Source organism: Pocillopora verrucosa, chromosome 14 (assembly GCF_036669915.1).
Source record: "Pocillopora verrucosa isolate sample1 chromosome 14, ASM3666991v2, whole genome shotgun sequence".
In the NCBI taxonomy this organism is placed as follows: domain Eukaryota; kingdom Metazoa; phylum Cnidaria; class Anthozoa; order Scleractinia; family Pocilloporidae; genus Pocillopora; species Pocillopora verrucosa.
The window spans coordinates 5,279,159-5,304,586 of record NC_089325.1 but is presented as its reverse complement, the minus strand read 5'-3'; the positions used below and the strand labels follow the sequence as shown (position 1 = coordinate 5,304,586).

Genomic DNA, 25,428 nt, shown 5'->3' with positions numbered 1-25,428 from the left:
ACAAAGTTGCTATTGAGACTGAGATGAACCAGAGGGTGCGCCTGCTTCAATTGCAATGTGAAGAAAAGCAGGTTGTTCTCATAAACGCCTTGCAACGTATCTGAAGGTACAGATGACAGTTAAACAGCTCCGAGAGCCTTCCAAAGAGGCAAAGGATAAATGCGTGCGCAGACTTGCAAAAGCGATCAGCAACTTAATGATACAGACAACAGAGCCTATTCCCAAATGCACTCTCCTCGATCCTGTTAGTTTATTATGGACATGTAATGGTGGTTACAACTTGTGGAAAATGGTTGGGTTGAAATATTATTCAAAGGTTTGCCAGTAGATGGTCGAAACGAAACTTTTATATCAGTAAGATTTTTCGCTGTATTTCATGTTAACACGTTGCAACAAATCCACCATCCAGCAAATTCAATTATTTGCAAACATGAGAAAAACCATCTAAAACTTTTCAACCTATTTAATATAGCCAATAACGACATCAATTCCACTTTTAAACTAAAGAGAAAACTTGACTGATGTTTGGAATTGATTTCCGTGATGTACAAATGAAATCCAGGTATTATCTCAAGCTTTCTACAAATGTCTTCATCGTCGAATCCTAAGTCTCTCTTCGTCATCAAGTTTTAATCATGGTATTCTGGTTCTAGCTTAGCTTAGCTTGTCTTCCTTTAAACAAACTTTCGCAGCGCAAGAAACATGTTAAACAAATTTCGTATTTCCATAGCTGGAATTACTGAGATCATAGACAGTTGGCTTTAAGACACCTACTTTATATGCAGTTACAGCAGAGTTTGCCGTATTAAATAACAGAAAAAATCTCTAAAAGACACCGTGTTTTTCCAGCTAGAGGACAATCATGAATCAAGAATAGCCAAAAGTCAGAAAAAGTAAAAAAAGAAATAACAGATTCAAACACGAGTTGAAAATGACTTTTCTTTTTAATTTTCTACGCTTATCAGGTTGAAACGTTAAAGAAAAACGGTGGGGCAAGCAGTCATACCTGGCAATTTCAAGAGAAGATATGAGAAGCCTATACGATTCTGGCATATTATTTTACTGACTCACTGTTCTCACGTGTATACTCTTCAATCGACCGGAGATGTCTAATGCGAAGTAGTTTGACGTCGTTTCTTTCAATTTTGGCTCATTTTGCCAAACCGAAATTATCAGTCACGCTCAATAGAATTTAATTTCAACTGGTGTTGAAATCATACACTCCAACTGAAGGAGATACATTCCCCATCTTCGAAAATTTGCTCTTAACAGAAACAATAAAAAAAAGTTCCTCAGCTGCTTGACTTTACCGCTGACTAGCATGCGTGTTCATCGCTTTGCAAGTTGTGACATCGTCTCCAGGTTCCAGACTTCGTCCCCAAATCCCCTTGAAAAAACTCTTTTACAGCCAGTGTTGAAGAGTTTTCTTACATTTTTTAATTAAAATGAAGGGCTGGAAATAAAGCTAATAAGAGGTCCGCTTGTACGCTTGGCTAAATCTATATATTATACATTACGCCTAGCTTATAATTTGCGAGGTATTCCGAATTTTTGTACAGAAAGGATGCGTTTAAGTTTCCATCCAAGACGTAATTGATTCGAATGTCGGTCGCCTGGATGGCTCTTGGTCCCAGCACCGAAGCATCAATTTATACCTGTGGGAATCAAGTGATTATGTTGTCAAGATAATAACTTGTCCGAATGAATGTAGAAGCATTGCCTTTTTCTGCTTTAATGATCGGTTTTCGCGGGATAAACCCAAAACCCCAATTATCAAAACTGCTTTAAATTCAGGAAAATTTGTGATTTATAAACCGCACCTCATGGTAAACAAGACGTAACCAATTAAAGACATTTGTGAAGTCCTGAGTCGGTTTTTCTCACCAAGCTTCGATGTAACCAGCCGCTCAGTAAAAGAACAAATGGTATGACGATTTGAATAGTTGGGCCAAAACCCGTCATTAAAATGACATTTGTGGCGATGAGCCTGAATAATACGAACGCAAGGTAAAATAAAGATCTATTCCCTAGGTTAGTAGAACCTTGTGGAGAATTACTTACATGAAGGCAAAGCACCTCCTCAACTATAGCTTTTAATACAGCAATTTTCAATTGATTTTCGAAAGTAATCCGGATTGTACTGGTTTTGCTTTTCTTTGCTATTTGACTGGTCCAGAAAAGTTGCGCTTCTCTCTCAACCAATCAAATTCAAAACTGAAACCAATCACAAATTCATCACTCGCGTTTTCCCACGCTTTCGGCAGTTTGCTCGTTTTACTTTGAGATCTGATTGGCTCTTTGAGATATTTTCTTTCTTCTGATAAGCCGCAATGATTATTTTTGTTTTTTTTTTAAGACACTTAATCCAAAAGCGTTCTATAACATTTATTGTAATTAAGGCCTATTGATAAGTGTGAATGTAGATGGAACGTGTTCTACGTACAATTCTCGGCTCACGCCTGACGACCTTCGCAATCTGTGACCATGCGACACGTATGTAAATACTTCTTGTCCGCTCATTCCATCGTAAGGGTTCCCCCCTGCAAAGATAAAAGTATAAGTTAGTTTTTTTGCGAAGACTTTAAAAGATGTCAGCTCCCAGAAAGCTGAAAAAAAAAAGATTCTGTAGAAAAGATAGTACTGAGTGATAACAGACTTGCAAATTTTCTTTTCAGTGGAGTGAAAGGTTTGAAACCTGAAGCAGCAGTTGATTGTGTAGTCTACTCGTCCGTGATATGGTAGTTCTGAAAAGGAACTACTATTCCCGAATGATCACAGTCATACTTTCTGTTAGCAGGTTCGATACCAGCCCCTCACGATCGCACTTGACATTCCAGTTTAACAGTCTACATTGATTGTCTGGTCTCCTCGAAAAGAGGTGACCTAGTTAAGCTGATATCGTGTTATCCTCTGGCTTTCTCCGCCATATTACTGTTTTTACTCCGAAAAAAAAAATTGACGACGCTTGAAATTGGAGTCCAAATAACCTCAAGTCTCCCACAAACCTGGAAAAATCCACTTACCGAGTGTGAATATCTCATGTAGGACGATGCCATAACTCCACCTAAAAAAAGGGAAAGACAAAAAGAAAGACAAAAAAGTACTACGTATATATATATGTTATTCACCAGCCAAGATCGGTCCGTATTGGGAAAGACTGTGCCATCTGTCTTGTGTACGGCCTCGGGCGGTATCCAAGACAGAGGGCACAGTTTTTCCCAATACAGACCGACCTTGGCTGGTGAATAACATTTTTATTTTTTTCTAAAACCTAACAAATGGTTGCGAAAAGAACTGTGAGTGGGCTGGATGGGGAGAATACTGCCCGCTCTCGAAACCAATCAGATTGCAGGATTTGTAGAGTACCGCCCGCTCACGAACTGAGAAAAAAAAATCATATTACCGCTATCTGTCTCAGGAGATTATCACTATTTTTGGTTTGCGAAGAGTCTCTCGTAATGTAGACTATCGAAAAGTCTATCGTATACAAGGAACTTTTCTCGCTTTCTTACATGATCAGGTAACTGTTCAGCAGGAAACAGTCGGATGGGAAACATGAAGATTTGATTTCACGCTAAAGAGACATTGAACTCTTAAGAAATGCACTGAGTAAATATCCATTTGGGAAAGTGCTATCACTTTTAATTCAAGCTTATCGATCTACTTACACGTCACTCTCTGCGGTAAAAATTTGTTTTGTTAGTGATTCAACTGCCATCCACTTCACTGGTACAACTCCCTGTAAAATAACGCAATAACAATTTAATCACCTTCGGTATAAAACCAGAATAAGTGTTTTGTGAGTTCAGTTGTCAACAAAGTTTTTTTTTAAGTTCCTCAAGCCTGAGACACCAGGGTCAATGTGATCAAGTCTGAGAAGTAACGAATTTGAAAGGTCGCGGGAGAGTGGGGTGGTGGGAAGCAGTGCGCACTCACCGAACCTGTTTGTGGGTACATGCTTACTTACATTCGACCTCCTGACATAAATTTTATCTTTGCCAAGATCTCTCGCCATTCCAAAGTCAGTGATTTTACAGCGCAGACCCTCGCCAACCAACACGTTCCTCGCTGCTAAGTCTCGGTGAACGAACTACAAGTGAACAAACAATTTGATGAATAATATTTTACCCTGTGTTTAACCTCGTGAAATAAATTTCTCATCACCATCGTTTTGAATTATCGTTATTCATTGAGAATTGACCTCCACGAGGGATTTCGCAGTTCAGTTTGAACTGTTGTATTTCCAATTTTGACAATTACACCTCTTATTCTTAATTCTTAACTTCGTGTTTGTCCAACTTTAGTTAGTTTCCTCTTAAGCGCTATTAACACGAGTAAATGTCTGTTGGTATGTAAGCTAGAAGTATAAAAATTGAAATATCACGTATGGAAAAAGTGTATACTTGAGTTTAGTATATGCTAAAACCGTGGATGGTGTTGAAGACGCGTTTTGATTGGCTTCTCAAACTCCAAATATCTTTTGCTATTCACCTCCGAGCAACTCGCGCTGAACCTGCGCTCGAAAATATTGTAATCTTTGCAGGAATAAATTAGATAAAATCATCTTTTGTGCTATGTTATCTCAGTGTTTAAGTTTACACTTACACAACTTTTCATTTCAGTGGTAGTGGCTGGCGGTAGATATTTAATTGTTAAATATATCGCTGAGTAATTTTTAAATATATCACGTGTCATAAAAATGGAACAGATTAAGTGAAATGCTACACCTGGTGAGCCGATATGAACGCCATTCCCCGGGCAATATCACAAGCGAATTTGTAAAGTTGTTCTGTTGGTATTTTCGATGAAGTTTCAGCGCATTTAACGTCGTAGTAGTCATCTGTCTCGCCTCTACTTTTCTTTAGATATCCAAGGAGATCGCCATGAGATACAAACTCCAGGATAACAAGCGGCGGCCCTGAATATGCAAAGAAAATGAATCGTTGGTGTTTAAGTTATGCAATAGCGTTCTGAAATAGACAAAGATGAATTATTTTGTGACTCTAGCAGTCAAATAACTGCATTAAGCCGCTAATAAAATTTATTTTGTGATTGCTGATAAGCCCTGGTTTTTGAAACAACAATACCTGAGGTAAAAACGACCATCCTTCTCTCATCCCGTCGACAAACGCAACTAGGATGTGGTTATGAAGAAAAAAACCAAACAAACAAACAAGCAACAATAGCAAACAAGGAAGTCAAATCTCTTCGGGTTGCATATTTTTCAGTTTTGACACAACAAAGACTGGCATTTTCCTTCCGACTGTTTACTTTGCTCATTTAGGATAGAAATAATCCAACTCACTAAATTCTCGCCCTCCTTTACATCGGACTACGTCTTTCGTCAAGCAGCCCAACAATTGTATTACGTTAGGATGAGGTTTAAGTTTCTTCAACAGGTCCAGCTCTGACAACAAATCCATTCGATCCGACTTCGAGGAATTTTCTGCAACAGCGAATGTTATGAAAACTTTAGTTACAATATTTCTAACTAAATTTTGTTCATTCGTTCATTTTAAGTTTTAGCTGTGAGGCTTTAAATACGTAGCGTATTCTTACACACAAGTAAAGAGTTCCCCGATTAATTTGCGACTTGCTACCTCCTCATTTACTTATTGATATGACACAAAATTCTTTCCTCCTTTTTGAAGAAGTATTGCTTGCATAAAAATGTGCCTTTATCGATTCTTATTACTGATGATCCAACAGCACATGCGACGAACTCCTCACTCATTACAAAACGGAGCCGAATCTTAACTTTCTAGTAGTTTTAATGTAACATTATCCCTTTGGTTTTAAATGATAACATGTGTTTCTGTGTGGCAGAGATAGTGAAAGTAGAAACTGCATGATTATGTAACGTTTCCCAGTCATAGATTAGTTATCTCAGAGAAAACATCATTTACGAATCTAAGTTTTTTTAGCAGTGCATGCAAGCACCGCTCTGAGGTATAAGATGTAACGCTTCATCCTTTCGCATTAAAAGCTGTCGATAGTCAGTACGGATTTATAGGCATTTTTATATTTTGTTAGCAGTAACACATACCCTTTAGCATCTTAACAGCCACAATAGACCAGCCTTGAGTACCACGCACATCCAACACCGCACCTTCCCACACTTGACCGAATGTTCCACCACCGATCCTTTTAAATAGTCTCAAGCGTTCGCCGGGAACTTCCCAGTTGGTGTTGCTCTGCACTTTTGTGTATGGTGACTCCTTCCTGGAGGTAGAAGCTAACACTGATCGTGGATATCTTGGGCTCTCGTGTGGGGTTCCTGTACATCTATCATTCTGATAACTGTGTTCTTCGTGTAGAACTCTTGGATGAGGAGTGCAGAACCTTGATTGGTTAACTCGTTCGACACCTGCACGTTGACTGTCACATAATCGTGAAGTTAAGGTCATTCCTGCAAACGTGGACGATTTTCCTCTAGGCTTAGGTACAGGACGACCTTGGGGCAAGGTTTGTATCTTTCCCTGAAAACATCTGGAGTTTTTTCTGTTTTGAAACGCAGGTTGTAAGTGTTCCACCGGTTGCAAGTAATCTTCTGAATGATTCACTCCTTCAAGTTTGTTCTCTCTGAACGTGTCAAGACGTCGGACTGTCGTTTCCTCTTGAACTCGGACAATGTTTTCATTCCCTGCATTTGGAGCTGTAACAACTTGGGCGTTCACTTCAGTGAAGTTGTGCAACACCTCATAACTTTCACGTGAAGAAAACTTTGTACAAGACATGACCTGCTTACCAGATGAGCTTGCAGCAGCAACGGAGCTCGTATCGGGTCTCTCTCGTGTTCCTTCCTTAGTGTTAGCCACTATTGCTGATACTGGTTGCTCTATCGTCAACGAGGATTGTAAAAATCCCAGTGAAGACACCACTGTCGTCACTGGTTCTCTTTCTAAAGAACTCTCATAATTTTCACGTGAAGAAAACGTTGTACACGACATGACCTGCTGACCAGATGAGCATGCAGCAGGAACGGAGCTCATCTCAGGTGTCTCTCCTATTCCTTCCTTAGTATTAGCCACTATTGCTGATACTGGTTGTTCTATCGTCAACGAGGATTGTGAAAGTTCCAGTGAAGTCACCACTGTCGTCACCGGTTCTCTTTCTAAAGAACTCTCATAATTTTCACGGGAAGAAAACTTCGTAAAAGGCATGACCTGCTGACCAGATGAGCATGCAGCAGGAACGGAGCTCATCTCAGGTGTCTCTCCTATTCCTTCCTTAGTGTTAGCATCTATTGCTGATACTGGTTGTTCTATCGTCAACGAGGATCGTGAAAGTCCCAGTGAAGTCACCACTGTCGTCAATGGTTCTCTTTCTAAAGAATCCGCGTGAGCCTGCAAATAAATCATACAATAAATTGATGTTGTTGGAGGTTAGATACTTAACTCTCTGAAGGCGATGAGATTACGTCAAGGGTAAAAGAGATTATTTCAGAAAGTTTAGTAACTCTTATTCTTCAATTTTCAGGACTGGGTGGTACTTGTGGTGGGTCGATCAGTGTATGGATCGGTTTTTGTTCTTGGCATGAACTAAATTCTGCCATTCTAACAAAGCTGACCTTAATCTCTTCATGGTGGCTAATTCGCATTATCAACTCGGGTGACAAAATCAAACTATCCTGGAGCACTCGACCTTTTTGTGGCAATGAGAGGAACTGGAAATAGTAATAGTAAAGCAATATTTGGATTAAACCAACGGTAACTAATAACTATTTACGGAAATGGAGAAAGTTTCGTGGTAGATGAACGTTAGTGGTGGATGTTTACCAAGCTGCGATGCGGTGAGGTAATTATCCACCGCTAGCCACCGACTATGAGGTGAATAGTTGTTTAAGTATATACCAAATAGCACAAAAAGATGATCTTGACTAATTTACTCCTTCAACGATTAAAATATTTCCGAGCTTAAATCCCGCGTGAGTTGCTCAGCGGTGAATAGCAAGGGATGTTCGGCGTTTGAGTGGCTAATCAGGGCGCGCCTTCAACGCCTTGAGCTGATTTAGTTTACACTAAAAGAGACCATACAGATTACACTTTCCCCACCTGATCAAACGCAGAATTTTCTTGTAAAATTAAATGCAATATGGTTAACCTGAAAAAGCAATGCATATCAGAAATTGAAAATCCATTTTTTTGTTATTCATCAACTCATCGACTTAACTTTTAATTCATTGCGAGCACTTATTCTAATAAATGAAAAAATCATATTGATTGACGCAGAGTTTAATACATAGAGTTTTTGATGTCTAGTTCGTTGAACTTCGACTTTTTCCAGGGAATCTACAAAATTAGAGAAAGTTGAACATCATCTCTAATAATAACAACTATATGAGATGTGAGATACTGAAATTTGCCTCGTAAGGATTACTTCGCCACTGAATGCCTACCCTCCGTTCCTTAAATCTTGAGGTCCTATGGAGTTTTGAAGAGAAAAATAGGGAAATTGTTACTCTTTTATCTATGATGTTTCCTTCCCTTTCACTCTAATGTAATTTCACGTCTTCAAAAGACTGAAAGCTTTATCCTCGTCTTCATCATCATCGATGGTTAAGCTGTAAGGCATACATTATTACAAAAAATATCTAAATTGTAATGGTTTACTTCACTCTGCTCTGTGATTGTAAGTAACTCTCCAGCCAATCAGATGCAAAACTAAAACCACTGGCGGCTCGAATGAATTGTGTTTTCTTGCTCTGGAGGCAATTTGCCTGTTTTTGTTTTGAGCTCTAGTTGACTCCATTTAATATGAGTCCAAAATTATCCTTTCTTCTGATTGGCCTCTGTTATAACATGTACTACAGTTTTTGTCTTACGAAATTCAATCGAAGGGCACGCTTTAAGTTACTTACTTTGGTCATCTCCTTTGTCTTGGATAATTTTTATTCGCATTAACACGATTGCACTTAACACTAAAAAAGTGATGCCCAGTACTATCAAAATTATGAATTCAATTTTCCACGGGGACTCAACGTCTTTTTGTCCCCTGCTGGAGAATGGAGTCAGTGCAGTCTCACTCTCTGTCGAATGAAATTTGAAATTAGTTAACATCTAGGAAATGGGGTGAGGTTTTGATTGGTTCACTGGATTGACGCGTCCACGGTTTGAGCCTAGCCGGTCATTACTTTTCCCTCCCAGCTCTGTGTTCTTGGCCAAGACACTTAAGTCGCGTAGTTCCTCTCTCCATTCTATTACAAAACAACCCAATTTCTGGGCTTTAAAGTCATTTCCGTTAATACAGCTTTTTGTCTACGATAACCATGAAACGGTCAGATACACATAAATCAGTTACGCCAATGAGCAAAATTGAGTCTGATGGCAGCCAGCATGTACCTGCAAACTTTTATGTGACCTAATGACCGAAAATAAATTGACTATGAAGAAACACATAGCACAGTGATAATGATTTTTTTTCACCAATCTTCTGGTCTATAGATTTAATGTTTTCCTACCTGTCGGAACTGTTTTGAGAGATATGTCGTTTCCTTGTGTAACTTTGTCTTCAAAGTCGGTGGATATGTTCAGCATTTTGTCTCTGTCCAACCCACTCTCTCCACATTTGTTCCAAGCTTTCACCACGAACGAGTAAGATGTATTATCCTTAAGTCTAATTTGAAATATGTTTACTGTAACATTTTCCAGTAGCCAATATTCTTCACCCTCACGTTTTTGCAGAACTGTATACGTCACCTGCAGCTCTCCTTCACTTTCAACCGCTGACCATCGTAGCGTCCAGTTGGGACTGGTCACTATTTTGTCTGAATTCAGTATAGTTGGACTTTCCGGAAGTACTGTTTCAAGCAGGAAAATTTAGTTGTTAATGAGGAATTCCAGGGGAAATAGAATGAAAGGCTACGGTCAAAAGTGTACTCGTTAGCTCGTGCGGTGATCAATGAGAAGGCATTTTAGTATTCATATTTGAGCATTGAGAGGAATGCAAAGTTGACATAACAAAAATGATTTATAGGGAAATTCCTTGAATTTCTATGCGATCTGCTTGAAGGACTAACAAGATCAGTGGTGGTCGGTTTATCTTGCGTTAAAGGGGGTAAGTTTCTTTAGAAACCGTAGAGCTGCGTCAGTTAGGGATTTCACAAGATAATTTGGTTTCATCAATTGAGTTGATAATGCCGTGTTAAATTGGCCATCGTTTATGCAGTTTCTAAAGCTGACCTTTCGGTAGTCAGAACGAAGGGCTCTGACGAAGGGCTTACGCTCGAAACTTCATATTAAGGTGATTCCTCAGTATTGCTCTACGCATCCTGTATTGCGCATAAAAATCAATTATAATGCAATTATAAGAATGAGCGCACGCGCATTCCGAGAACACGGTATTGTTTTCAATCCATGGACCAGGTAGAGAGGTACGATGGTCTTCAGCTCTTAAGCAAGGACGGTGACCCATATTTTTTGTTGCATGACTTTGGAGAAAAAATTATCCCCTAGGGGAAATAAAAAAAATATTGGAAGGGAAAAAAAGATAAAGCTAAAAGCGTGCTCGAAGCTCGTTACAAATTGTGAACTTGAAAGGAACGACTCGAGGAACGTTTTATGTCGATGTCGGTTAACTTTGTGTGATTTTCCCGCAATTATATATCAAATTGTTCCATACGCTCGAGACTCTCTACCTATCAAGATTTTTTCAAGTGGTTCTTCAAAAACTGTTGCTTCCAGTTGCAGCAAAATGCACCGTGAACCTATGAAATGACGCGCGTGATTGATGCTAGTACAGGCATAAATGGGGCAAGTTTGGCCCGTTATATATCCTAAACAAGCTCGATGACCTATCTTTTTTATTGTATTTTTCGAAACAGACATTAGTAGGGAACACTTAAGGACAGTTTGAAAAAATTGTTCGATAACTTTTTCTGAGGAATCACCTTAAGAAACTCTGTCTGGCAAGCATTATCATGTGAAACCATTTACCTCGTAGGATAACAGTCCTAGTATCTTCTCCGGCGGAGTTTTTAGCGACAGAAACGTAATCGCCGCAGTCCTCAGCTGTGATGTTTCTTAGGGTCAATATGGCTTTAAAAATACCGCTGACTAATACTTTGTCATTTCTTTTCCATATAACTTGAACAGGAGACAAGCCTTGGGCACTACATATAAGGTTCACGCTCTGTCCTTTCCTGAGCAGCGGCGGTTTACTGACGTTTGTGATTCTCGGTAAATCAGAAATGGCTGCAAATAAAATTATCTAGATCAATCTTCCGAAATTATCTTTATCGATTTCTTTTGATAATTCAGGGACCCCTCCGGTCAAGGAACTCTAACTTTGATCCCAACAGAACAAACAATGACCTTATCACCTTATCAATTGGTGCCCTCATTGAAGAGACATGCATGTACCTCTTTTCAGCGGACTCCGTCTAAAAACTTGCGAGTGAACCATAATCACAGCAACCAAAAGTACAATTTTGAGTTACTGCCAACATAGTCCGAGCTGTCATGAACGATATTACTTACGCCTGGACTTAACTTGAAGCTGAACTGTGTCGGTCAACGGGATATGATGGAGACCATATTCCACCAATATTCCATACTTCATGCCATCTTTAAGTTTTACGTTGTAAAGTTCAAACACTGCGACAGAGGATGTCAAATTTCCTGCCCAACCCACCGATGACTTATGGGAGGACCTCATTAACGGAAAACCACTCGAGTTGACAGCTATCAACTTCATCAGGAACCCAGGACTCTTCCAAATACCAAACACCACCTCGAAAAGATCATTCTTTAGATCTCCTGAATTGTAGTGCCACTTTAATGACACAGTCTCGCCAGTGAAGGCTTTTGTTGGCTTTTCTGGAGCAGAGATTATACTTGGATAGACTAGACCTTGAATGGATCCTGTAAATGACATTGCAAGGCACCGGTCATTATTTATGGCAGGGGGGGAGGGGATGGGAAGATTTTGGTTGTGTCACAATAAAGTTTACTTAACCCCCCATCAAGTCTTTATAGTATTTTAATGATTCCCCCTTATTGGGAGTCAGTTTTCTATAATTCCCCTCCCCCCTGTCGGCCACGACTGATCCCCCCTTCCGTGAACATCGTGACCTCACCCCTCCCCCACTCCCCCCGAAAATTCCTCCACAGGCGATAAATAATGACTGGAAACTATATAGAATGAATCCTTGATTAATGCCCGCAATCAAAAAACGTCCAGCTGGCTGATTGTCAACGATTAAAGACAAGTGTCTATCGTAAACCTGCCCACGAACCGACGCTATTTATTCTATTCCGTGCAATGATTGTGATAACGAGTATATCGGACAGACCAAACGTCAATTTGGTACACGTTCAAAAGAGCATCAGAAAGCGGTCTTCTTTTGCAAAAAATCAGAAATGGCTGCAAACAAAATTATCTAGATCAATCTTCCGAAATTATCTTTATCGATTTCTTTTGATAATTCAGGGACCCCTCCGGTCAAGGAACTCTAACTTTGATCCCAACAGAACAAACAATGACCTTATCACCTTATCAATTGGTGCCCTCATTGAAGAGACATGCATGTACCTCTTTTCAGCGGACTCCGTCTAAAAACTTGCGAGTGAACCATAATCACAGCAACCAAAAGTACAATTTTGAGTTACTGCCAACATAGTCCGAGCTGTCATGAACGATATTACTTACGCCTGGACTTAACTTGAAGCTGAACTGTGTCGGTCAACGGGATATGATGGAGACCATATTCCACCAATATTCCATACTTCATGCCATCTTTAAGTTTTACGTTGTAAAGTTCAAACACTGCGACAGAGGATGTCAAATTTCCTGCCCAACCCACCGATGACTTATGGGAAGACCTCATTAACGGAAAACCACTCGAGTTGACAGCTATCAACTTCATCAGGAACCCAGGACTCTTCCAAATACCAAACACCACCTCGAAAAGATCATTCTTTAGATCTCCTGAATTGTAGTGCCACTTTAATGACACAGTCTCGCCAGTGAAGGCTTTTGTTGGCTTTTCTGGAGCAGAGATTATACTTGGATAGACTAGACCTTGAATGGATCCTGTAAATGACATTGCAAGGCACCGGTCATTATTTATGGCAGGGGGGAGGGGATGGGAAGATTTTGGTTGTGTCACAATAAAGTTTACTTAACCCCCCGTCAAGTCTTTATAGTATTTTAATGATTCCCCCTTATTGGGAGTCAGTTTTCTATAATTCCCCTCCCCCCTGTCGGCCACGACTGATCCCCCCTTCCGTGAACATCGTGACCTCACCCCTCCCCCACTCCCCCCGAAAATTCCTCCACAGGCGATAAATAATGACTGGAAACTATATAGAATGAATCCTTGATTAATGCCCGCAATCAAAAAACGTCCAGCTGGCTGATTGTCAACGATTAAAGACAAGTGTCTATCGTAAACCTGCCCACGAACCGACGCTATTTATTCTATTCCGTGCAATGATTGTGATAACGAGTATATCGGACAGACCAAACGTCAATTTGGTACACGTTTAAAAGAGCATCAGAAAGCGGTCTTCTTTTGCAAAAAAGAAAATTGGGCTTTATCGGAGCACACATGCCTAACTAACCGTACAATTGGGGGGGGGGGGGGATAAGTGTAAAACTATTTCGAAGTCTGGCATATCAACTCCGCCCACGCTCCTTTAGATCGTGATGATGGCGTTTGCTTCCTGACGCTTACACCTCGTCAGGAAAAAGGGCAGTTAATTAATGAGCGTATAAAAAGACCTCTTGTTGCAGCGTTTAGATCAACCCTGATGAGGTCACTAAGTAGGAGTGTCGAAACGTTGGGTCTATGAATTGTAACCTCTCGGTTACATTCATTAAATCTTTAAACCAGAGTAGCATCAAACCATGTCTAATTCAGTCTCGGCCGTGTTCGAAGTTGTAAAATTGTCTTGTGACAGACGAAGGGCGAAGGAAGTCGCTAAGAAGACCATGATTTCAATAAGAAACAGAAACGAGCAATGTCCTGAGGAGTCGAGGAGCAGAAAATGGTGGACGAATAAATACCAAATCTGAGATGAGCCCTGAGATGTACCGTGGGTATCTCGAGACAATTGAATTTCTTCTGAGCGACTTTAAAGACTAATCGTTCAGGGAGACCATTTACTAAGCACATCACCCGTGGCTCTTTTTCTAATTATAACACGATCTCATTTTAAAACGTGCATTATCTGTTGCCCGTCTTTAAAAAAAGAGATGCACTATGCCTTCAGATGAACTAACTTTGTATTGCGTCTTCAAGACGCATTACGGAGCAAGGTTTCGATAAACGCATAATGCTACTTTTGCCAGTCTTTCTTCGAAGAGACGCATTATGCGTCCACATGAACTACCTTTATAGTGCGTAAAAGTATAAAATATTCACAAATACTATTACTAGCCAAAGTTCTTTCAGAGGAATAATATGTCTTAGGTATGAAAACGGCCATCGATCCATAAAAAACGGAAAGGGATAAGTGGGAAATTGTATCAACATTTCTGAGAAGTAACGCTTGACTGACTACCAATTTCCTAGAAATGAAGAGGTTAAGTTCAGGTGAACTAAAGCTATATTTCGCATCTGTTAGATACCTTGCTTGCTCATAACATAAGAAAATTGTATTAAGTTTGTAAGCCACCTTTCTGTTGTAAAGCTAGGAAATTTGTCGCGAACATGGAGAAGCCGACATAACTTTCTTCGTTTATTAAATTTTAATTGTACCCGAAGGTCACTTTCACTCAGTAAACAGATGTTCAGACATAATATTTCCAAACAGGAACATGCCTATACTAATATCTATTTGTCCAAACAGAAATGTTTTGAGTCAAACGGTTAAGCCACAACATGCTATCAAAATTAAATGTAACGGAAGAGCACTTAATTCGTAATCTGACATCTCACGACAAGCTCATTACAGGGTAAGCGGCACACTGGTCTGTGAACGGAACGATAACTCGAAACTCCACTTTCAAAATCTCGAGACCCAGCTTTCGCGGGGGTTGCGAATGCTTGGTCGCTCTCCTTAGTTGCTCAAAGCGTTATAAAACCACTATTTGTCGATTAATTTCAAGCCTTTTTCTCGGATTTTAGTCCTTTGGATCTCAGCTCTTCCTGAAGTCATTGGAAACCTAAGTCAGAGGCTAAATTCACCTCAAGAAATCTCATTCAGAGACAAATTAATTCCATTGAATCTTGATGAATGAATGCAGACTATTAGTTACTACTTACTCATACCTGTTGCTGCAAAAACACAGGAGACAAAAAGGACTTCTTTCGGCCATCGGTCCATTTTGTTCATTCAGCCGTCAGTGAGTTTATCGGGTGCTCCTTGGTGCAAATTCAGATTCTCCGGCGCAAATGGTCACTCTTTGTTACCGAGTAACTTAGCTTAAACGGCCGATAAGTCTGAGATAAACTTGATAGACGTGGAAGTAGTAGCCTAACTAAACTATTTAAGTGCTGTTTTGATGTCTTGAAACATATCTCTTGGCAAACATGATCGCCAATGAAGCGGAAATGAGTGGGTGGAAAGGAAAGCAACTATGTTTCGAGGGAAAAAAAAAACGATTTGAGTTCTAGGAACTTTAATCTCGTTTACATATCCGTAGAACATCAGCCAACCATTCGATCCGGTTAAGTTCGTATACCCTCTTAGCCATGCTGACGCAAAGATTTATAATTGTCCTCAAGTGGCTGATATATTTCTTAGAATTGTGACGGAAATCGTCAACTAAAGCAGTGTTTTGCATTGTTTTGCTGTTTGATATTTGCATTGGCTTAAGTTCAAAATTCGGTAAAGTGAAAGTAACACACTGTCTGGCAGCAAAGCCACTCAATGAAAAGGAATTACAGCCTTGAAGCTGCCACAATTTTCCTTTCACAGTGTTCCAGTTACGTGGCAACACTGACTCAACACACAAAAATCTGTAACGAGCAGATCAGTTGTGTAAGGAGAAGCAGTTCTGATTTCACTTTCCGGCCAGAGTGGATGAGCAAAGTTTCTTAAATAACTCAATTAAGTTAATTTCCTAAGAAGGCAGTGATCACGGTTCATCTTTTAACAATGAAACTTCCTCAAGGATTTTTTTCTTGCCGATCGATGCACATGACCCGCATGTGTTTTACCGGTATCAATAATATTGGGCAGTATAATATTATAGCCGTTACTTTCTGCAAAATTCAGGAGTAAGCACCGGCAAATCCCAGTAAAGATTTCTGGAAAATTCAAAATAAAAAAAAATTACATGAGATAGAAATTGATTTCTCAAGCGCCAGACTTCATGCTGTAAAATACTACTGAATCTACATAACCTGCACAGAAGAAAATGCAACATCTAACAGATAAGTCGTTAGCATGGTACTAATCCATGCTACTGGTGATAATTGCCTCAATATAGTTTCAGTCCACTGAGTATGACCCATCCTATACCCATACGTTTTTTGCCGGCTGTTTTAGGATCTTTCCTCATGATTCGAACTCATGCATGTATCTCACTTAATCCTTAATGTAGCTGGGTGCAAGTCCACTCAGAGTCTTAGAATAATGTCTTGATTGCGCTGATTTGGTCATGTCACTGTGCTGCATGTTCTAGGAATCTCGTGTTATTAACTAATTATCATTAAAAATGTTAATTAGGATCATTGTTATGTTATGGAACTGTTGCAATATCAGAGCACAACTATATGCAAGTATAGGTCCTTAAGTAACAGCCTTGTATGAGTAATTGATTGATTGACATTTTGACCCGATCTGCTTAATCATGCATATCACATTCATCATTTCTCGGAATCAAGGAAAGCTTTTCAGTCCTCATGTTATAAAGTATTCATGGAAAAGTCGTCTCTTTAGCTAAATCTCCGAATCGTAAAGATAAGCTTGCTGTTGCCGGTGTGTATTTTCGAATCTTTTTGCTTAGTTTCTGAAGAGGGAACGACTAAGCTTTAATACCCAAGGATATTCAAAGCAGAGCAGCATTTTTTATCTTGACGATGAAAGTGTATATACTTTCGATCCTGTACGGAGTGATTCAGTGCCTCACAGGTAAGCTTAACATAGATTTGTCGTTCCTGTGTTGAAAATTCGAATGTTATTGAAAATATTATCAACCCCACGTTATACTTTGGAATAACCGAACATTTTGGCAAACATTATTATAAGGAAACCGAAAAACATAAAACCCACAGTTTTCGATATTCTAAACTTGATTGCAGAGCGAGAGATTCAATATCCATAAAAAACCTAATTCAACTGCAAATTACAATGCCCCTTCTTAGACACAAAGGATGTTACGAATTTCAGGCAAATGAAGGCAAATGACGGAAATTCGCTTCGAACACGACGTCGGTTTACCAGCAAAGCAGATGTGTAAATTACATGGTAATTAGCTTTCTGAAATCAAGAAATTTTGTCAGCTCCATTAACAAAGTGACTCAAGTTTCTTTACCTGAGGGACATGTCGTGATTTCACTCAGTTGATTGTCCTAATAGTTAAATTTTAAATCAGAAATGTCCAGCTAGGTCAGGTATTTTAGACATCCGTTACGACTGATTCCGTTTGCCACTTCTGAAAAAAACACTTAAAGACAAACCAAAAATAGAAAATGATGTCCCTCCTTTTCCTGGAAAATTAGCGAAATGATCTAATCTGGCATATTCCGCATACATTTAATTTTTGTCTTTGGCTTCAGTGGTTCGTTAGAGTTATCGTTGAACAATTTTATTTCTCTTAAATTGGATTAATCAAAGCGATGAAGAAACCCTCGATACTTTATCTTTGTTATCTTGTGATTCACTGCGTCACAGGTCAGTCAAACAGTACTTCGATTAGGAGGTGGTGAGTTTTTGAACATGATTTATTACCGGCCAATTAAAAGTCCTACCTCAGTGTTCAAAACGATCGTTAATCAGAAAACCTGAAGAACGGAAAAAGAATGTTATATTTTTAGTATTTTTCAAACCACGTTTTATCAATGAGCAGGTCAAAAGTCTTAAATAAATGCTGGAACGACAGTTTAGACGGACGATGTTTTTCCTGACGAATTGTATATCACACTTTTTTAGAAGAATTGCAAAGCGGGAGTCGATAGTCAAGTAGTGAAGCTATATAATAGATTGATATGCAGAAAGAGTATGCTTACACAGGGCAGTTGAATGCATGGTGCGCCTTTCCAGTCAATATTCAAATTATTTCAAAATGGGATGAAATGTTTCTATTTCTGTGCCATATTTTCTATTTTAACTTTACAGTTGCTACTGTGCGGTGACTGGCAAACTGATGACTCCGTTCTTCAAGATTTCAGGACAATTGTTATGAACTGCATTAAAAATTGTTTTAACTAAGTGTTTGGGAATTGCTTAGGCCTGTTATATTGTAGTGAAATCCTCGTGCGAGTCTTGTGAGCCTTAGTTTGTCATGTGCTGCCAGATCACGCATTATTTTGAGAGTAGTGTCCTTGACCGTTTTAGTGTGGCTTAATACACGTGCAATAATCGTCACCGCTAATCGTGTTTGGGTTTGTCCTTTAACTTTCTTAGAGTCCTCAACGGGGATTTTTGTTTAGGTTTTAGTTCTCTCTTGTTCTCGTAGATTGGTCGTTATTAAGAGAGGATGTCAGCATCTATCAAACAAATTTGAAATAATGTGGCAAGTCGCCCAAAATTCGTTTTCTCTCCAACTTTCATATTTTTTAGCCCAATATGTCCTTATAATTGTGGTGTAGTTTTTTTGTGAAAATGTATTTTCGTTTTTGAGAAATGATTGTTTTCTTTCGACCGCTCAAATATGCAAATTTTCACCCTGAATATTACCCGAGTTGTGTGCCCTCGTGTAACGAATTTACTTAACGGTATTTCTGCCGGCATAATCCTTTGTTTTATCATCTAAACTTGATCCCCTGTCATTATTGAAGCTGGCAAAGACGTATTTATTTTTTGGTGAATATTTTTGTCCGACATACTTTTTCTACGTCGAAAAGTAGCATCAAAACAAAGACAGTTTTAACAATGACCGATATGACAGAGTCTACTGAGCTTCTTGCTTTTGAAAGACAAAAGGACGGTTATAAAGGGACGTCTACAAAACGAAGACCGAAGACCGAAGACCGAAGACCAAAGACCGAAGACCGAAAAACGAAGACCCTAATTTTTTTGCCCGAATAAGGCACGGACAGTTAAAAAACCAAGCCAAAGCGTTCCTAACATGCCTAACTAACCGTTCCTAACTTCCTTTACAAAATATGTGCAATTTTTATAGTGTCTTTTTATATTCAGTTATAACCTGTCAGTTTTAAGAATCCTTGTTTGAAAGCGTTAAGAATTGAGGCACAGCATGCAGAAACCTCGGCATCACTGCTTCTATTTAAGAGATTCCAGGCAAGATAAGCACAGTTTCTAAACTCCTATATCTACCTTGATTTAACAAAAGGTACCTAAAGAAATTGATCATAATACTATACTTCTAACATAAAGCTTTTTGCAGAGATCGTTCCGTGCGGAAAATCGTATCTCAAGGAAGCGAAAATTACTGTACTATATGTCTTTTCGGACCAACAATTGTATCAAAAGCATATCAATGTAATCGTGTACTCTAAAATTTAATTAATATTGTTTACATAATGAAGTAAAAGCATGTTTGAAAATAAACTTTAAGTGCAAGCGCGTGAGCCGATCTGAAGCTTTCTCAAGCCATGTACGATCTCAAATAAATCAAGGAAAACCGTTTTACATCGCCGATAGCTTCATTTTCGAGGAATTCGAAAATAAAAGCTAGCACCATAGCTGACTCAGTGACAGGTTTCGCATATGGTTTATGTCAGTGGGCGACAGGATCGGAAACTCACGCCCACGAACCGAAGCTCCGTCATTAAATTGGATAGCTCGTTCTAAATCAGGAGCTCCGAAATCATGACCCCGTCGGGCAGCACATACCCCTATAGGCAATGTATAGGAGTTCCCCCCCCCCCTTCCCCGGGGTCTGACAAAGCGTTTTAGCAAGGATCTTCGTTTTATAGATTCAGAGGGCTTTTTCTACAAAACGAGGCCCCATTGATTTCGCGTCAATTGGCGTCTGACAAAGCGTTTTAGGGAGGGTCTTCGTTTTATAGATTCAGGGGTCTTTTCTACAAAACGAAGACCCCCTTGATTTCGCGTCAATTGGGGTCTAACAAAGCGTTTTAGTAAGGGTCTTCGTTTTGTAGATTCAGGGGGTCTTTTCTACAAAACGAAGATCCCCGTTATTTTCACATCTGTTTGCTTGGTTTTTTAACTGTCCGTGCCTTATTCGGGCAAAAAAAATAGGGTCTTCGTTTATCGGTCTTCGGTCTTCGGTCTTCGGTCTTCGTTTTGTAGACACCCGGTTATAAAGTTACTGTAAAAATTTCGAATGTGAATATATGAAAGTCATATATTTGCAATGCGGATAAAGACGTTAATATGAAAAAGATCTTCGCAGTAATGAACACTACTTGAGCATTATGCCGGCAGAAATACCGGAGGTCAAGTAAATTCGTTACATGAGGTCACACATCATCATCATGCCCTTTACGCCTAACAGGCATGTAGGGCAGCAACGTGTTCCCTCCACATCAGGCGATCCCTTGCCATGAACTTGATGCCCTCCCAGGTCTTCCCCATCTCCTTTATATCCTTCTCAACTGTCCGTCGCCATGTGATCTTGGGGCGACCCCGCTTGCGTTTCCCTTCTGGCGTCCAATGCATAGCAGTTTTTGCAATGGAAGCTTCTTGACGGGTGACATGGCCAATCCACCTCCAGCGTCTCCTCATCAGAATGGTAGCCATTGATTCGGTTCCACACCGTTCAAAAAGATCTTTGTTGGAAATGACATTAGGCCAAAAGATGCGTAAAATACGCCGAAGGCTTTTGGTGTGAAAAGTGGAGAGTTTTGATAGATCCTTCTCCGTTAAGCGCCAACATTCTGAGCCATACAGGAGGGTTGTAAGGACGCAGCTATGATAGAGCTTCAGCTTGGTACGAGTACTATAGGTAGAAGAACGCCATACCTTATTCATCATATTGAGCGAATTTCTGGCCTTGTTGAGACGGCTCTGGATGTCCAGGTCAGTTCCTCCATCTCTACTGATGATACTGCCGAGGTAGGTAAATCTGTCTGTGTAAGGAAGCTCTTCGTTATCAATCTGGACTGGTCGTGTGTTGGTAGCGTTCAGTGCCATAATTTCAGTCTTCTTGCTGCTGATGTTCAGGCCAACTTGCTTTGCAAAGGTATTGAGGCGATGCGTCTTCTCTTGTATGTGGGTGTGGGTGTTGAAAATTTGCATATTTGAGCGGTCGAAAGAAAACAATCATTTCTCGAAAACGAAAATATATTTTCACAAAAAAACTACACCAAAATTATTAGGACATATTGGGCTACAAAATATGAAAGTAGGAGAGGAAAAGAATTTTGGGTGACTTGCCGCTGTTTGTCTGATGCATGTTGACAGTAGCTCTTAAGTACTTGGTTAGGCTTTGTAAATAGCTTCAAGAGCAATTCCGCTACGAGGAAAAAGTACTGAAAGAGTGCTTCGGTTATTGCACAGCTGAGAGAGATCTAATAACTTACAAGGTCACTTCTAATTCTGCTTTTATGCAACATTGCACATCCGGTTATTTTTCTTTTCCATTTCTTTCCACGATTTAACAGTATTTTGCCAAGGAGGGTATACTAAAATTGTTTCTAAACCAAGTGATCCCCTGATTGCCCGTAGCGAAGACAAAGCTACGCTTAATTGGACGCTTGAGCTGCCTCCCTCAGAGACATGGAGCAGTAGCATATTTGAGGTGATGTTTGGAATCTGGAAACATCCAGGATTCTTGAAAACAAAACTCTTGGTCATCGATAGACACGGTGAAGTACTGATAAGACCAAACTACGAAAAGAAAATTAGCTGCGACTTTAACATGTCCAAGCTTCAAGTTGCATTCATACTCCATAATTTAACCATGAAGGACGAGAATCATTACTGTCTTCAGGTTGAGCTCGGCCTTCATCAGCCTCCTTTGACGGATCCTGTGATGCTTCTTCTTGAGGGTAATATATTTGTTACCTTTCATTTGCACTGGGATGCCACAGACCCGGACGAGGGGGTATGTTCTGGGTATGTGCCGCTGGCCACGCAGAGCCTCTTAACCATAGTCAATCAGTGGCCAATAATGGATCTCATTTTAGCCGCTTTTAAGAAAATGTAATTTTCGCGATCCCAACTTAGTCACATTCTGTTTATGTACCTTTTAAAGCATTTTAAGAAGGTCATTATAACATGAATTGACATATTTGTTAATCCCCACTTACCAGAATCTTCTCACCTCCAAAATCCCCAAAATGTGCGACCCTATTCTAATGACTACAAGAAAAATGTTGCCCAATTATAGTCAATCAATTATAGCCGTGAAAATGTGAGTCCATCCAGTGGCACATCCCCATAAGCTTATAACTAGAAAGTACTCCTCCCCCCCTAGGAGCCACAGATTGCTCCCCCATCCTATCACATAATCATGTCGTGGCTGCAAAGTGCATAGATTTTGCCATGACTATATAGACATACGTTCTTGCTTGATTCATATGTATGCAAAGGGAAATATCTATTCCTTTGACCAGTGTTAAAGAGAAATCTCAAACTGTTCTCAGTTATCCTCCAGATCTGTTGTATTAACCATGCAGAGCCTTACAAAGAACTTACGTTGTAAAATACGTACAGGCTATGGTCAGTCACACCCGAGACAAAAAGTTGGCTTTCCTTCTCTGAAATTCACTTCTGATTTAGAAAAACCTAACTCTCAAATATCTAAACAGATCCTCCTAAGATAACTAGTCCAAAACAGGAAAATTTTTCCGTGAACATTGGGGACAACTTGCGAATAAACAGCCAAGCAAAGGGTCTTCCTGCACCTAACATAACATGGACGAAACAGGGGCGAATTTTTGGTAATAATACATTGGTTCTCAATCGAGTAACGCCAAACGACAGCGGAGTCTACCTGTGCAGCGCTCACAACCAGGCTGGTGAAGATCATAAGGAGATTGTGGTTACGGTTTTGGAGCATAATTATGGATCGCAAAAGCTAACAGGTAATTTGTTTGTCGACTTAAATACCTATGAACTAGATTACTGATGCATATACCTGTGTTGAACGATTTGAAAATATCAAACACTCCCCCACTGTAGAAGTCGAATGGGATCATTATCTATTCAAGGAGTTAGTTTCTCTGATCTTTTTTAAGCTAAGGATTTCTTTCGCGCAAGTCATGCTATCAACCACATCATTGTCCCTGTAATTTTAAGTAGTCCACGTTACTCTAACAAGGTCCTGCAATTTGATATCTTCTCCTGATATCGATCATTGGTTCGATTAGCTTCTCTATACATTAAAAAAAGTGCAAAATTTTCAATTTTCTGAATTGGCCAAGCCGCTCATCCACAAGTTAATAACAGACAGATTGATAACCGAGATGGCCTCCCCCCAGCCTCTCCTCCCGTCTTTGAGGTCTCTTGCTGTTGAATTTGTATTAATTTTACTTCTGAAGTTGCTAAGAAATGATGACGACGATGATGGTGATGATAATCATCCTTCCTGCTAAAGTGCTTTCTTACTTTTTTTCCAGTTCCCCATATGCCAACACAAACATCACACGATAGAGGAAGTCTTGTGTGGTTATTTCCGGTAGTCATAGGTGTGTCAGTTTTATTAATAGCTGCAGTGGTTATCTTTCGCTTGCGTGGGCGCTACTGCGAAAGGAATCTCGCTTATGGGCAGCATATTGATGAAGAAACAGGTGAGCACTCCACAACTGCCAAGATCGAGCTTAGAGACGATGAGGCGACTGCGGGTTAGTGACTGAGAGACGATAGAAAAGCGGGCAAACAGGAAACAGAGTATACCTTGATCATACTCTATCATGGAGTGCACCATTAGCTGGTATACCGAAATAGTAGCAAAAGCAGCGATACAATTTATCAAACTTTTTTCTCTTTCTCAACTTCCTGCCGGTTTCTGCTCCTAAGCCTCTAAATTGTCTCCACTGACCCGATAGTTAGAAATAAAACTTGCGTCATTGTAGTGCACTGTAAGTGTGCTTTAAAATGATTGCTAAGGAAAATAGAAAACTTTAAAACAGATCAATTTTTGTTATTGACGGAAGAGAATTTTCTCATCGAGAAAATGAGAAATAAGTTGCTTTGACAAAAACCATCTACTAGTCTTTGAACAACAATCTGACGCACCCATTTGATGAGTGCATCGGTTCTCAAAATCCTTTGTTTTACAATGTGAGTTCGGAACACAACCCAATCACTGAAAAGAATTCCAAGAACTTGCAACTGAAGAGTTTGTTACCGAAAGTAGCATGGAATGGCTTCGTAGGAGAGAACTTTTTAAAAATTCAAACCTATAATCTGGCCTAATATTAGTAAATACAGCAAGAATGCAATTTTTTGTGCTATATGTATAAATATTTTTTTCAAAACACTTTTTAACAACACGTTTCCTTGTATAAGATGCAAAACATTTGCCTTTTAAGCATGGTCGATTGTACTAAATGGTAGACAGTCAATTCCGTACAAAACTATTAAAGCAATTTAATCAAATGTAATGTGCCTTTTCAGTTCTTTTAGAAATGTTTATGAGTTCAATCCTGTCGTTTCAGTAAACCATCTCGAAAACGGAAAGTGCTTTCGAGCTTAAAGCAATAAAGGAAGTGATTATTTAATTAATAAACACTACTAAGACAAACTTTCATCAAGTCTGGTTTGCTTTTAGCTTTTGCTATAAACACGGGATAGGAGTCGCATACGGTTCAGAAGAATGCGCGAGCATTTACCTGTAGGTGAGAGAATCGTAAAAATGTTTGAAGCCTTACCAAAAACACATCAAATTTCGTTGAAGAGACGCCAAAATTAGTTTTAAGAACTTTTCTTTGTATCCACCTAAAACAAGCTTCTGCTGCTTAACCCTTTAACTCCAATGAGGAACCAAGACAGAATTTTTCCTCACCATATCAACACAAAATCAAGCAGACAAGTGAGCAGAATATGAAAGAAAATTCAATTAGGGGGACTACAAGTCGATCCAATACCAAATTCTCCAATGCAAACTGAAATCATTAGTATTTTATGGCAGACAGTAGGGAGAATTACTCACGAGATCTTGGGGGTTAAGGGAGTTAACAATCACGGGTAGACAGGATGCTTCATGATGAAAGACACTACTCAGAATTTCATTGTTGACGGGTCACGCTTAAGGCCCAACAGTCAGTCGCAGTCTGGAGAGGGCTACCCTGCAGTCAAAACCTTTCTAAGAATCTCCTTTGACAATCTAAACCGATTTTAAAAATTATGCTCGTCTTTTGATGGACGAAATATTCGAGCCTGTGCATACTATGAAATCGATATTTTGTCCCCTTTGAATTATGGTCACAGGACGGTCGTCGAAATT

At 39.6% G+C, this 25,428-nt stretch overlaps 2 protein-coding genes across 4 annotated transcripts; one reads left to right on the top strand and one right to left on the bottom strand.

The window, feature by feature from the left end:
- Positions 1-925: 925 nt before the first annotated feature.
- LOC136277962 (uncharacterized) lies at positions 926-17,539 on the bottom strand. Of its 3 annotated transcripts, XM_066160908.1 has the most exons (18): positions 17,425-17,539; positions 15,215-16,195; positions 12,649-13,032; positions 11,478-11,861; positions 10,935-11,192; positions 9,461-9,799; positions 8,861-9,028; positions 8,399-8,423; positions 8,055-8,103; positions 7,571-7,666; positions 6,047-7,346; positions 5,306-5,446; positions 4,728-4,918; positions 3,968-4,090; positions 3,669-3,739; positions 3,024-3,064; positions 2,444-2,540; positions 926-1,655 (listed from the first exon to the last, which is right to left on the bottom strand). In XM_066160908.1, exons 2-18 carry the CDS (start codon positions 15,276-15,278, stop codon positions 1,571-1,573), a joined length of 3,816 nt encoding a protein of 1,271 aa, XP_066017005.1. In that variant the 5' UTR covers positions 15,279-16,195; positions 17,425-17,539; the 3' UTR covers positions 926-1,570. The 3 variants fall into 3 exon arrangements, with proteins under 3 accessions (XP_066017005.1, XP_066017006.1, XP_066017008.1); XM_066160909.1 differs by lacking the exon at positions 7,571-7,666; XM_066160911.1 differs by lacking the exon at positions 15,215-16,195 and having other exon boundaries at positions 17,425-17,479.
- Positions 16,769-24,732, top strand: LOC136277963 (protein amalgam-like). Its single transcript, XM_066160917.1, has 4 exons — positions 16,769-17,021; positions 21,641-22,027; positions 22,790-23,065; positions 23,600-24,732. The coding sequence occupies exons 1-4, from the start codon at positions 16,970-16,972 to the stop codon at positions 23,827-23,829; spliced, it is 945 nt and encodes a 314-aa protein (XP_066017014.1). The 5' UTR covers positions 16,769-16,969; the 3' UTR covers positions 23,830-24,732.
- Positions 24,733-25,428: the final 696 nt, after the last annotated feature.